Source organism: Artemia sp. Qi Xiang Cuo, chromosome 21 (genome assembly GCF_049724085.1).
Source record: "Artemia sp. Qi Xiang Cuo chromosome 21, ASM4972408v1, whole genome shotgun sequence".
Lineage (NCBI taxonomy): Eukaryota > Metazoa > Arthropoda > Branchiopoda > Anostraca > Artemiidae > Artemia > Artemia sp. Qi Xiang Cuo.
Window position 1 is genome coordinate 16,007,386 of NC_142814.1, and position 15,364 is coordinate 16,022,749.

General features: G+C 34.9%; 1 protein-coding gene across 4 annotated transcripts in view; it reads right to left on the bottom strand.

Annotated features, from left to right (window-relative positions):
- Nucleotides 1-15,364, bottom strand: part of LOC148939277 (furin-like protease 2) — a 137,107-nt gene that overhangs the window by 37,920 nt on the left and 83,823 nt on the right. For all 4 annotated transcript variants that reach the window (XR_016143538.1, XR_016143537.1, XM_089106997.1 and 1 more), the window contains exons 11-13: nucleotides 14,175-14,292; nucleotides 11,596-11,918; nucleotides 2,483-2,792 (exon numbers count right to left, since the gene is read on the bottom strand). Coding sequence is in view for 2 of the 4 variants with exons in the window: in XM_089106997.1 (XP_088963123.1) it covers nucleotides 2,483-2,792; nucleotides 11,596-11,918; nucleotides 14,175-14,292 (751 nt within the window). In the remaining 2 variants the exon portion in view is untranslated. The remainder of the gene's footprint in view (nucleotides 1-2,482; nucleotides 2,793-11,595; nucleotides 11,919-14,174; nucleotides 14,293-15,364) is intronic.

The window sequence follows — 15,364 nt, forward strand, 5'->3', positions numbered from 1 at the left end:
ACCCTTTCTCTTATTATAGCCCTAGAAAGTGGGATTGAACCACATTTTTCGTCCAGCTTAATGTTTGATATGCTGTCAGTCAGTCGGGTACCCAAAACAACTCGTAGGCATTTTCTCTGGAAAATATCTAGCAAATCTTCCTCCGCTTTTTGGAGCGCCCATGCTTCAGAACCATACTTGACCACTGTCATCACTGTAGCTTCCAATATTCTAATCTTGGTTCGCAGACTCTTCTTCTTTTTCTTCCAAACTTTTTAACTGTGAAAAAACACCCTGGGTCTTGACTATTCTAATTCTAACATCTTCACTGCACCCACCGTCTTTGCAAACAATACTACCTAGGTAAGAGAGGATGTCCACTTGATCAATGTTCTTTTTACCCAACATAACCTCTTCACCTTCACTTATTCCTAGTCTTAGCAACTTAGTCTTCTTGACATTGATTTTCAAACCTATTATTGCAGCCTCAACTCTCAAAACCTCTAAAAACTGATTCATTTATCTGTTACCTGTCGATTATCTAAAGCCGTCCTGGCTAAATGGACATGCGCTGGGTTGAAAATTCATTGTCCCAGGGGCAAGGGTTCGATCCCTGGCGTGGCCAGTTATTTGGTTTGGGACGCGGGTCAGTGGTGTGTTTTGTAAGCTCAGCCAGAGTCGACCCATCTCTAAATGGGTACCTGGAGAAATCTGGGGAAGGTAAGCAGGAAGGATGTGCGAAAGCACAGGATGGCTGGCTCCAGCCCCCCATTGCACTTCCTGGTTGAAGGGCCACGAAACGAAGATCAGCACCGCTGGTTTGGACCTTAGGGGTCTAGTGCCGTCATACTTACTTTTTTACTTACTATCTGTCTATCTATTATAACAATATTATAACATAAGAATGCACAATAATATATAATGTGCAATACAATATACAATAATATAATAACATACAACAATATTAAAATAAATTTCAATATGCATTAAAAGAAACCAAAAATATCAATCTTCTTTTAAGCACACTTCGCCCATAACTCCGGCATCGAAGCCATATAGTTTTTATCACATACATGCTGCTATACCTCGTTAAATATACCTCATTAAGAATCTCATTAAGTGATTAGCAAGAACTATAGCTTGTCTCTAGCTTTCTAGAAAAGCTAGAAAAGCCTCTAAGATTTTCTAGACTAGCAAGAACTATAAATAATTTCTTGGACCACACAAACTTTCCATTCAAAATTGAAAGGAAAATATACTAAAAATGTCTTCTTTTTTTATAAGACAGTGAAGAATTAAAAAAATTAATACGAAAACAATAATAAAATTATAATAATATATATATTTATTATATATATTTTTATTATATAATTAATTTTTGTATTTATTTTTTACGATAATAATTTATATAGTAACTTTATTTTTATTCTTCGTTGTCTTATTGAAAAAAAAATCCATTTTCAAAATATTCTTATTAAAAAAGGGGGGTTGGCCCCCTAGAAAAATGGGGCTTTTTGTACAAAAAAAAAACACTTTTATTAAAAAAATATACTTTTATCAAAAACAAATATATTTTATTTAATATATTTTTATTAAGAATAAAATATATTTACTTATATACATATTTTCGCTTTACTAGCATGGAACATTACAGCTAATTCAGCAATTAGTGTTCCCCTTACTTAAACAGTGATATGAAACCAAATTTTGGTTTTATTTGAAAATGTATTAAAGCTAGATGCCTCATATTGTTGTATAACTGGCAACAACATAGGTAACAACATAGGTTGACCTCTAGATTCGGCATTTAGTCTCAAGCAGCAACCATGGTTGTCACCTGTTGAGGGGTGGCAGCATGGCTGCAGCTAGCAGTAATAAAGAACAATGCGACTTACTCATTGAGTTGATATCTTGTGAGTGATAAATCACTAGGGGTGGCAGCATGGCTGCAACTAGCGGTAATAAAGAACATTGCGACTTACTCAGTGAGTTGATATCTTGTGAGTGATAAATCACTAGGGGTGGCAGCATGGCTGCAACTAGCGGTAATAAAGAACTATGCGACTTACTCGTTGAGTTGACATCTTGTGAGTGATAAAAAACTAGGGGTGGCAGCATGGCTGCAACTAGCGGTAATAAAGAACAATACGACTTACTCATTGAGTTGAAACCTTGTGAGTGATAAATCACTAGGGGTGGCAGCATGGCTGCAACTAGCGGTAATAAAGAACATTGCGACTTACTCACTGAGTTGATATCTTGTGAGTGATAAATCACTAGGGGTGGCAGCATGGCTGCAATTAGCGGTAATAAAGAACAATACGACTTACTCGTTGAGTTGACATCTTGTGAGTGATAAAAGCTAGGGGTGGCAGCATGGCTGCAACTAGCGGTAATAAAGAACAATGCGACTTACTCAGTGAGTTGATATCTTGTGAGTGATAAATCACTAGGGGTGGCAGCATGGCTGCAACTAGCGGTAATATAGAACAATGCCACTTACTCATTGAGTTGATATCTTGTGCACTTTAAGTCCATCTTTCTTGTGTAATTTACTCTTCCACCAATACCACTTAAACCAAGATACCCTGACGATGCTAGGAGGTTCTCACTACCCGCTGGAAAAAGATCAGTAATTGGTGTAAAACCACTTGGGGAGAAACGCAACCCTCCAGCTGACCCGAATGGGAACCCATTAAAACGAGCCGTGTTCAGAGGCCGGTTGTCAGTCACTAGGGGAGCTGGAGTAGGTCGGAGTCTAACTGGGTCAACATCTGTTCCAAAGAAAACAAGTTGCCATTTCTTCAGTATCCCTGAAAATAAAATCAGTAAAGAAATTTCAAAAGTCCCTTTAGAATCCTGGAAGACCAACATAAATTAAGGTAGGAGAGAAACCGAAAAAAAAAAACCTCGAGAAACTCATCACCCTCCTCAAAATAAAATCAGACAAAAGCCAGTGCTAAGCCAAGTATTCACAGAATATGATACCCCCCCCCCCTATTAAATACCCGGTTATACCTCTCAATGGAAAGTTCCAAACTAAATCTACAATAATTTCTTGTTACTGGATAATCATATAAGGATTAATTTCGTTTTATAGTGGTGCACCCTTTTAATTCTTGATTTATGTTGTTAACCACATAGATTTCCTTCGTCTCTTTTTTTAGTTTTTGCTTTGTCAAAATATCTATAAATATTTTCGTTGGCATTTCCCTTCCAATTTTCGATCATTCGTGACACACTTTTAGCCCTAGCTTTATTTTATTTTTCTTGTTTTTATTCATAATTTTTATACTAGTTTTTGGAACATCTATTTTTCTGTAATCGATTGTTTTAAGGGCTTCCTTATATTTAGTTACTTTCGTTTTTTTAAGATCTTTTTTATTATTAATTTCATTATTAGTAAGTGAAAAAGATGAATCTTGGCAGAAAGTAACAATGATCGAGGCGGTATGTACAACGAAAACAGTTATAACCTAATATAAAAGATGATAAGCAAGTAGTACAAGATTGTGTATACAAAATACATAGAACGATAAAAAGGGAGTTTTTAAATGCAAGTAAAAAAGAATTTCAACCTAAAAAAATGATAAAAAGACAAACATTCGAGGGGGCTGCCAGGAACTCTAGCAAAGTTTGATAGAGTATAATTCCTTATTTACTAAACCTTATTAATAGATCGTATCCACTATATTTTGATTTCGTTTTTCAACGAGGTGGTTTAAGTATAGGGTGGACCATATCTTACTAAAATTCTTTGACAATAAAGTGGGATGGGTGGTAGTCACGCCTCCGATACTAGGCACTTTATGCTCATTTTAAGTTCTTATCAGTATTTATTTTTATATTTAAAAATTTATTCCAGCCTATATAAGGGAAATATGCGCAAACGAACAAGCTGGCTTCACTGCCTCATGGCTTCACCGTCCCAATACCCTACAAAAGCGCACGTCACGCTAAGACATCACAGAATGGCTGAAAACGGTATTTCTTTTGTGGCGAAGTCTTTTTCTATAGAAAGCTACTATATAAAAAAATTCAAATAAATACTCAATAAACCTTCTGTGCCCATTGGTTCAATACTATCACCCCAAGAACAAAATTTAAGGGAAAAATTGATCATGAAAAAGCACTAAACTGTTATATGATATATGGCATTTAAAAGTCGAGCAGGGGGTTTTCCCACGAGGCAAATTCCCTGGTATGATTTTCAGCTAGACCTTAAATACCCTTGGGAGAGGTTGGTCGAGGGGGGGGGTCCCATTGCCGTAAAATCAATTAACCAACAAAGAGAAAAATCTCTAAAAAAAAAAAAAAAAAACACCCGAGACTGTGGCCAGTGGCGATAAAAGTAAAAAAACAGAAAAAAAACAACGTGTATATTTCGCATTTATAAAAACAAGGCGTATTCAGAACGAAAGACACAAAAAAAAACAACAAGATAAAACTAAAAACCAATAAAACCACCACCAAAAAAAACAAAAACAACAAAAATTTAAAAACGGCGCAAAAAAAACAACGGCGGGAAAAGATGCTAAAAAAATATAGTTAATTAAGTGAGGAAACCAGAGTAAATGAGGAAAAATAAAAAAAATGTTAATTAATTTAATTATTAAGTTGCGAAATAATCCTTTTGTTAGCTATTACTGAAGCAAATCGTTTTTGTCTAACAGGTAAAATAGTCCCCTTGTTATTATTTAAAATCTTTACTCCCTTATTGACAATTGATTCACTCTTTAGAAGGTTATCATAAATTGGGTCAATATTTAAATTACCCGTGTCCCTCTTTATGGAAAGGTTAGCAAACATATGTTTTTTAATTTCTATGGCTTCCCTGGCCCATTGGGTGTACCCCTTATCATTAGAAATAGCCAAGGCTTCATCAAATTTTACAAAATGGTCTGGTTGAAGCCAAATATGCTCTGCTAAAGCTGAAACGAAAGTTTCTGGAGGCTTGCTTAATTGTAGGGTTTTTTTCTATTGAATTACGGTGTTCAATAAACCTTTCAACAAATTGTTGGTGAGTCCTACCAATATAGAACTTCCCACAAGAACACGGAATTTTATACACCCCACTTACTAAATTTCCCCGAGTTAAATCCTTACCAGAACTAAAAAAACTACTCATTGGCCTCAGCGATTGGAAACATGTATCAATACCAAACTTACGTAAAACCCGTGAAAGTTTCTCCCCCAAACCAGGTACATATGGTAATGAAATGAAGCTTTTTGATACAACTAAATCTAAAGACTGAGAAACCTCAATAACCCTACTACTATGTTTGGCCCGTCTATTTTCAATTATTTTATCAATGAACTTAATTGGATAACTATTACAAAATAAAATATCCCTCAAGTAAAACAACTTCTGTTGTTTTCCTTTTCTCCCCACTGGCCACAGTCTCGTTTGTTTTTTTTTTTTTTAGAGATTTTTCTCTTTGTTAGTTTTTTGTCATGGCTGGCCGGTTCGGCTTAAGATCTTTCATTCGTAAAATCAATTCAACTCTCTTAGGCACCTTAATTACCTAATTAGAAAAATTAGATGCAAATTCATCTTTACCACATATCATTTAATATTTTGACATCTACTTCTTTCAATAATGAAATAGTAAAATACACTCATTTATGTCTTAACCTAATATTTATCTTTATTCAAGAAACAAAACTTAGTTGAGACAGGAAAGTATGACAGAAGGGACGAAAAAGGCAGAAAGAATATAAAAATACTACCTTGAAGAATATAAAAATTATAGATTTACAGTTTTATCTGAGTGACTGTAGAGGGCACGCATTTAAACATTAAGCTAGTACAAAGTACTTCACAATATTCAAGAATAGGCATTTCAATACAACCATCAGTATAAACAGTAAAACATCAACACTTATACAGCAAAATGTATTTCAAGGAAAAAAAAGCGCTATGAGGCATGGATGCTAAACAAATAAAAAAAAATAATTGAAAAAACGACAACTAAATTCAGAGAAAAACATTTTTCAGTGAGATTTACCAAGTTCTTGTCTCTCCTATAGAGGTTTTTGTCCGTTATCTGAGTGGTCAATACGCTAGACTTGAAATCCTCTGTCTGTGAGAACCAGGGTTGGAGTCCAGGGTTGGTATCGCTTGTTATTTGGTTTGTCCTTTGTCCGTGAAGACCTTGTCGAAATCCTTTGTCCGTGAGGACCAGGGTTGGAGTCCAGGGTTGGTATCGCTTGTTGTATGGTTTGTCCTTTGTCCGTGAAGACCTTGTCGAAATCCTTTGTCCGTGAGGACCAGAGTTGGAGTCCAGGGTTGGTATCGCTTGTTATTTGGTTTGTCCTTTGTCCTTGAAGACCTTGTCGAAATCCTTTGTCCGTGAGGACCAGGGTTGGAGTCCAGGGTTGGTATTGCTTGTTATTTGGTTTGTCCTTTGTCCTTGAAGACCTTGTCGAAATCCTTTGTCCGTGAGGACCAGGGTTGGAGTCCAGGGTTGGTATCGCTTGTTATTTGGTTTGGAACGGGGGTCAGTGGCGTGACTCTGATCTCTGACTCTGAACGGGGGTCAGGGGGTCAGTAGGCTTGGAAAACGGCACATCTGTCCGGTCTTTTAAATGATATTTTCAGTTGAGAGAGCCAGTGTTCAATTCCTGTGGATTCCCAGGGGTAACAAAGAATATAGACCCTGTCCAGCATCGTCCCATGATCCAAGGGCACACACTGGGATACCATAATCCCCGGGTAGCAGAAATCATCACCAGGATTCCTTGTATAACAAACCACAATATACACTAGAGTTAGACCTTTAGAGTAAGAAATTAAGTTAGGGTTAGGGACAAAATTAAAGCTAGAAATAAAATTTTTGAGTTAAGAGTTAGAGGTACTCAAGTGAACCACCAAAACAAGGCCTTATCCAGTGGGATTACAGGGTTTGAACCCGCCCCCCCCCCCAAAAAAAAAAGTTACCCGACTGGTAAAAAACGTAACAAAAATCCATATAAAAAATTGCATGTGTTTTTTAGTTTTTTGTACCCCCCCCCCCGGGAAAAAATCCTGGCCCCAAAAGATAGTTAATATTGAAAAAAAATTTGTTACTACTACAGCGTCATTCTAGTTACTATTTCTGTTTATCCTTTTACTGCGCCACAAATTTTCTGTTAAATTTTAAAAGGTTACTTTTCATGCCCTTTGGTTTGAGTCTGTTGTCGATTTACCTTTATGACAATGAAAATATACAAGACTTATAAAAAGCAACAAACTTGACTTTTTCTAAACAGACTACTAATCAAACTTCCGACTGCAAATCAATTCTCAAGTGGATAAACAATGAAATCCGGCTAAATCGCAGACAAATTTTAACACAAGCCCAGGGAAATTATTGAACAATTATTCACGCGTCGAAAAGCTCTCTATTATTTCCACGGACATTTCATAATATAATCAAATTCGTGTCATAACTTTTTGAACATGAAATAAAGTAATAATTATGCCTGCAATTTGTCAGGTATTATGGTTGCAGCGTCAGATACAGCTTAGTAAGAGACGAAGTCTAGCCCATAGTAACCAGAAATTTAGAAACAAGTTTTGAAACAAAAAAAATCAAGTGAGGAAGAATTTTCAATTATCAACTTGGTGAAAACAATAAAAAATGTGAGAGCCTAATTAGAGTGAAGCCAAGACAGACAGTCTCTGTAAGATGTAAAGCTGGCATAACTTTTTCAGAGTTGTTTAAAAATGATTATTTTCAATTCTTGATTATAGTCTATCATACATTCAAAGGCAAAATTAAGGTATATAGCACATAGTAAGGGTAATTATCAATTTGAATTATCAATTTTATGGAAGTGATGAAAGACTTGAGAGCCAAGGCTAATTAGAGTAAAGCCAAGGCAGATAGTCTCTGTCAGAGGCAAACCTGGCATAATTTTTTCAGGGTAGTATAAAAATGATTATTTTCCCTTATTGATGATAGTCTATTATCCATCCCAGGGGATAACTGAGGTAGATAGGTATACAATAAGGGTAATTCAAATAGTCTATCAGTTCTCTTAGCCATTTTGAAGCTGATTCAGGAATGGTAACTGTTATTTCGCCTAATATTTATCGTTATGGTTTATTGCAGATTTATGGGAATTTTGAAGAAATAGCCTGAAACCCTTCAAAAATGGTGCCGGATCGAAATGACAAAAATCACCACTGCCGAAAACCCCATTCAGGAGAATTACAGTCCCCCGTCTTGAGCAACGAGGAAAATCACTTTTTCGCAGAGGAAGCAGTGATGAGTGCCTTAACTTTTTTTTCCTTATCAAAGGTAGGCCAATTCCTTTTAAGGTGAAACTATCCCAAAATCTTGGGAAAAAGGGGGAGGGAAACATACAGGATAGCAGATGGAGAGAATATAATAATTCAAACATGAAAGCTCAAATTTAGTTACAAATATTTGAGTTCTTATATATCATGTAAGATTTCCTCGGTTCTTAAGTTTCAAAACAGTTCTTAAGTTTTGGTTACAGGTTACGTGCTTACCTGATAACCGCCTGGCGAAAGCGGCCTACACAGAGATGTTGAGTTTTACCAAAAAGGCAGCATGGCCAAAACAAGTTAAAGCACTGTTGGATAATGCTGGTTTATAATGGGCATGGAATGAGGGGCAGGGTCCTCTAGGTAAACCTGAAGATTTCCTCGGTAAATTTACATCGCGCCTTCGGGACCAAGAGATTCAGGTTTGGCTAACGGGTCTGGAAAATTCTAGTAGCCTGCATTTTTATAGATAGATTAAAGATGTGTATGGGGAGGAGTTTTATTTGAAGCTGAATCTACCGTGGAGAACCCTTAAACATTGGTTACAGGCGCGGGCAAATTGCATACTACTGCGTAAAGGCTACCGGGAGTCTTATGATGAGGATGGCTCGGGAAGTAGGCGTGCCTGCCCCCTCTGTAGGGAGTTCGGGGATGGGATGGACCACTTTCTGAGTAGATGCCAAAGTTTGGCGAATTTTAGGGATATATTTTTTCATGGGGATGTACCGCTGCTCCCAGGTGTTTTGGGGACTACTTCGAGAGACCTAATTATTGCGTTAGGTTGTTTTATAGAGAATAGTCTGATGGCGCGGAAAGAAGCTGTAGTCTAAATTTGTTGAGTGTTATTGTTCTTTCCTTATTGTTTTTTTATTTATTTGTTTTTGGGTATATGGCCACTGGTTTTTAAATACACGCATGTATGTATATCATAAGATAAATGATGATATCTGAGTACGAATGTTCACGAGCAAAATACAATGGCACGGGCTATAAGCAGCAAATTTGCATACAAACAGCAGATTCAAATAAGGAATGTGCCCACTCCCCTTGTGTATTTTTTTACCCTTTAGAATTTGAAAAATATTTTTGCTGGGGGTAATTTCATCGAAAAAAGCCTATTTTTGTTACTTTCATTGAAAAAAAAACGTCCCGCCCCTACAATTAGAAAAATATATTTAGGTCCCCTCTCTCCAAATATTTGTGAATTGACGCCACTACATACAAATTAAATATCTCTAAGGTTAGCCAGATAAACCATAATCCAACGGAAGTTGTGACTAAGGACAATTTGGAACTGGAAGCTTAATTTCCACCGCTCCATTTATAACATACTTCTTGGGTTTGTATTTTATACTTATATTTCATTTTAATTCTTTCTATCTTTCAATTTAATTCTTCGATTTTATTCTATCTATTTAGTCTTTTTATTTAAAAAAAACTATTTTATTTTTCTTCTTGATTTCTATTTGCAAACTTCTTGAAGTTCAATCTTATTATGTTTCTTCCTAAGTTTCCTTTGTGGAAGAAGCAGAAAAATTATTATTTGTTTAGCTAGAATCGTTGTCCCAGCCATTACTAAATAATATGTGACTATAAAGAGCAACCAAAGACTATGTCGGTCCCTCATCAAAGGATGACATAAGCCCGAAAAAAAGGTTTGTAATTTGTGGTGGGGCGGATCCAACTGGATCGAGACTCAGGCCTCAAAAACCCATTGCATCCAAACCCCAGGCGGCTGAGCTAGCAGATTCACTCCAATGAGACCCTTCCCAATGCAGGACTTGAGATTGGTGACACCAGGATTCGAACCCACGTCCCAAAGGACATAGAATTGCAAGGCCAGTGTGCCATCCACTTTGCTAGGGGGACTTTGAAAAAGGATGTGGTTAATTCCTTGGTGGTAGCCCCCCTCCCTCAGATATAAGCATCTGGAGGCCCCTAGTAACTAATTACAAAACAAATGGACTTCAAAAGAAGTATAAAGACTGAAACTATTTATTTGATTATGGTTCCGTGTTATACTTTCCTGGAACCAGAATGCTGTCAGGATTGAAATTACGGTGCACTAATTTAAAAGCAGTTATGATACAATATTTAGATTACAAAGAAAAGCTAAAAGGTTTCAAAAAGCTATTAGAGATAAAGAAAAAATAAGCAATTGAACAACATGCACAGAATATATCAGCCGGTGAGAACAATTCAGTTTTAGGTTTTTTACCGCTGACGAGTGTGTTGGTAGAGGGTATATCATAAAAAAAATTAAATTGGAAGTCATAAATGATTCCTGGGAAATGATTCCTATTTATCATAAATAAAAAACAATGAGTGTTAATCTAATTTATGTACCCTAAACTAAATAATATTTAAACACAACCACCCACCCCCCCCACCCCCAATGCCTCTACGTGAATTAAATTCAAACGAATATGGGGGGTAGTAAAAAGTATTTTTCAATGTCTTGGCGGGAAGGACTTAATTTTTTAATTATTTTTTAATTATTTAATTATTTCAATAATTTTTTCAATTATTTCAAGTCTATTTCTTTGCTTCCTCTTCAATCGACGGCGAAATAACGTTAACACAAGAAGTTGTTCTCTATTCATGTTATACACAACACTATCAACAAAATAAACACTTATTGCACTGCTTCAGATCTAATTATGATTTATCTATCACCGTCGACTGATATTGCGACGGTAGAACGTTTACTGCCCAGTATGTACGCGTTAAGAGTAGCAACGGCAAAAAAACGCTAGAAAAAAAATACTCGAGTGTTTCTCGGGCCTTGCCGCCATTAAGGCCAGAAAATAGCAATTCACATAGCCAGGGGGCATAGTGATCTATGCAACTATTAGTTGTAACGATTTACTAATAGTACTAGCTAATGAAATTTAAAAACTGCCCCTATAGAAATAAAAATAATTTATTTTATTTGATCTCTAATACTAGCCAAAAGCAGTTTTTTTTTTGTCCATGGATCTTTTTTATAATATTAAAAAGAGAAGAATAAACCAAAGAGTACGGGCGACTTATAAGAGTGGAAACAGGCACTATTGTAAAAAAAAAAAAAAAAAATATCACATAAGCCATCTAGCGTTTGCAGTTTCTTGGCATTCCTTTTAAGTTTCGTAATTGTGTTCCAGTCAGAAACTGAGACGAGACACATATTACTGCACTAATTATGTCAATTACACTAAAAATATATTTGGCCACTTACAGTGAAAAAAAGGTCAAATACTAGATGGCAATGGTTTTCTTTTTTGTCGACATTAACGCCAATTTCCACTCTTGTAAGCTACTCATACTTTTTGGTATAACCAAAACAGAAAAGATTATCAAACCTGGCTGTGTGACTCTCCGACTTCCAGCATTGATGATTTCTAGCTTCCATCGTCCAGCAGCCCTCTCACCCCAAAAATGAACAGTCAAAAACGGCCAGTCATCAAAAGTTGTTCCAGACAAATCCCGGGGTCGTTCAAAAAGTAAAACTGATGGGGTACCAGACGGTGATGTCAGCCTAATACGAATATTGCCTCGAGGTGCGTAGCGAAGCGAAATCCGACACTGGACATGTTCTAAATATCGAACAGCGAACGGTGTACCAGCACAAGCGTCTGTTTCAATGACTATGTCCAATTTTGCGCCAAACCCGTCCGGAATAACCCTTGATAATAAAATAATTTTAAGCAAAAAATGGATATGAAAATTCAATTATACACATAACTTACAAGAAAAACGCAGAATTGTTTATACTTGGTCGACAAAAGAACTTGGTTGTCAGCGCTAGCTTTTGTAAACTAGATTTTGTAAACTTTCAGGACGAGAGCAGAGGATAGAACATTATTAGAACATATAAAAAACATATAGAACATATACATATAGAACATATAGAACATTAGAAATTATAGAACATATATTAGAAAAAATATATTTGAAGTGTTGTGTTTAATTTGTTTTCTGTAATGGACTCCCTGAAGAACTCCTTCCTGAGGAATTTAATCTCCAGGGAGGTAGGGATGAGTGTTTTTTTTATGCCCATTCGCTCAGAATGAAACAACATTAAAAAAAACTTCTAGGTATTTCCCATAAAATAATTATTATTCTATATAAAATATCTATTTATAAGAAAACTAGAAAATCTTCAAATCAAATAAGAATTTTCCCTTCATTAACTATTGTTTAAATTTACACCAGGCAACACCTTTTAAATAATAACATAAAAAAAATTAAAACGAAAGTTTAAGACGGAAATAATAACCCTTGTTTAAAAAGGCTATTTTGAGAATATATACTCAAGACTAACAAAACTTGTTCAAAACATTCATTTCCGACAATAGAAATTAAAAGATAATTAATTAAAGAAATTAAAAATAAATAAAAATAAATTAAAAATTAAGAATAAAAATAAATCCCCATAGAAATTAAAGATAAAATGAAAGATATCTCTTTTTCCAAAATTCCTGGTACAAATGAATGTTGTCGTTTTTGGTTAATTTTATATGCCCATTCACTTAGAATGAAACAGCATAATAAAAAAAATATAAGAATAATAAAAAGAAAATTCAAGGTATTTCAGATAAAATAATTATTATTCCATATAAAATATCCATTTGTAAAAAAAAACTTGAAATGTTATTGGAAAACTTGAATCAAAATAAGACTTTTTTTTAAAGAACTTTTGGTTCAATCTTTACCAGGCAACACCTTTCAAATAATTATTTAAATGAAATATAATAAGTATTTAAATATAACCAAAACCTAAGTTTACAATGGAAACAGTAACCCCTACTCAAAAAGACTAATGTGTGTGACAAAACCTATTCAAAACATTCATTTCCAACAATATTAAAACTAAAGATAAAATGAAAGATTTCTCCCTTTCCAAAATTCCTAGCAACATAGCTCCCAAGAAAACTCCAAAATCCTTAGAAAGGACTTACAAAACATTTTTTGTAAGAACTAAGACAGTATGAAGGGCTATATCCTTGAAAAACATGAAGGGCTACATGCTTTTCCGGCTTTTGAAAATATTTATCTCAAGAGATCAGAAAAAAGGTACAAAAACTAATAAGAGAATGAACTCAATCCGTTTCTTGGAAAAGAAAACAAAAGTACTAATAGCATCTAGTGTCACTGAACAGAATCACAAAATTAATTTTAAATAAAATAAAATTAATGGGTGTATTTACTAAATATTTTATTTAATAAATAAAATATATCTGACAACTTGTTCATTTTGGTTTTATTGGAAATAAAATTTATTTTTTTATTTCATTAAAGACAGTTGATTATGTTTGAAATTATTTTGTTATAAATATAACAGATTTCTATTTTATTTATTAAATATAACAATATTTGTATTTACTTTTTCATTTCATCTCTTTTTCATTTGGCTTTACATGGGGATGAAGGTTAAAGAACCGCTTTTGCGAAAATAGTAAAATAGATACATTTGTGTATCTAAATCTTAAAATCTCTTTTTTTTATTATTATTAGTGTATATTCTTAGTGCTTAAGTAATGTATAAAAAACTAGCCCTTTCAAATTTATGATAAATGAAAACAGTTTAAAACTAAAGAATCGGCCCAGTTACAGAGAATTTCCGGCTGGATACAAACAAACAGACACAACTGGAACACAAATTTTGATTAATTAAAGTTAGACCTGTTTTAAGGCTAGCCTAGTTAATCAGCGGCACTCTTTCTGTCAATTCCGATTAAAAATCCCTTTGTAATTCTTTGAAACGACGGTTTCCCCTCTTATCAGGTTCCTCAGTTTTTAATCTTCACTTTGATTTTCTTTTTAAAATTCATTTTCAATCTTCATTTTCTTTAGCATTCAACTACAATTTTCATTTTCTTATTCACTTTTTTAGAGAATCAATTAAACGCTAAGATGGAAACAAGACAGTGTGACTCACCTCTCTTGAAGATCCTCTGGAGTTTGACAAATGTGCTGTGGAGGAACTGTAGTCCATTTTTCGGCAAGGGATACCATAGCGCCTGCATCCATCAAACCGTAGCCAAACTTATGGCTGACTGTAAAAAGAAAACTGAGTCTCGGGGATTTAATAAAAATTAGTCTAAGTCTTCATAAGTTTAAAAAATGTTTTAACTAAAATATTTTAAATCCTTCAATGATTTAGTGTAATGACACAGACTAAATACTTTTTAGAGATATTAAATAAAAAAAATTAGCATCCCTTTAAAACTTCAAACGGTACATATTTTCAAACCTTTTGGGCTGCTTGCTCGTATCAAAGGTCATGGGCGTAGGCAGCATCTTGTGTAGAGGGGGGCAGCCGCTTCTGTGATGGAGGGGGAGGGGTCTTACTAATACTTCCCGAAGTCCTTTGAATATAGGTCTTTAGAAGCTAGTCATTCTATATTTCGCTAAAACTCGGCCTTTAACATTTTCCATGTTCTACTTTTCCTGCAACAGTATAATATAAGAGATCCTCTGTCCAACTTCAAATTTCCAGAAAACATAAACACCACAAAAGCGATTTGACACAAACCACATTATGGTTAGATAACAGCTTCTTCTAAGAATTCAACTCAAAAGTTTACAGTTGGGCAAAATTAAATATCAAAACTGGTATAGGGGAGACTGGCCCACGTTTAGCCAAAGCAAACAGTTTCAATATAAGAACCTATGTGGCTTCTGGTGGATTATAAAAGCTCTGACAGATGGCAGTGTATGTTTTTAAAATGTCTGACCTTAATTAATACTTTTACCAAAAATATCAGATTGGATCAGGTTTTAAGGTGATTAACTCTGGAATTTTGTTCAATTTTGTCTGAAAGCCTACGCCTAAATACGAATACTAGAAAACTCGCGTTGTAAACTCAAATTGTATTCTCTTATTATTTGTTTGTTTTTGGCAGCTTCCGAGACGTGCCATCTTCACCAGTTTGGTGTTAGTATTTTTTCATCCTGCTGATAGCAAACTCCCATGTTCGGCCACAATACCTGGGGTAAATTCCGCATGCCCTACAAAGCTGTCCAAAAGTGGGCTATGCTTGTAAAGGCTGTGTAAACAGCATATTTAAAGGTTGAAGGCAAGCTTAAAACCCAAAACTGTTTAATTCTGGCGTTGTTTAATCCTGT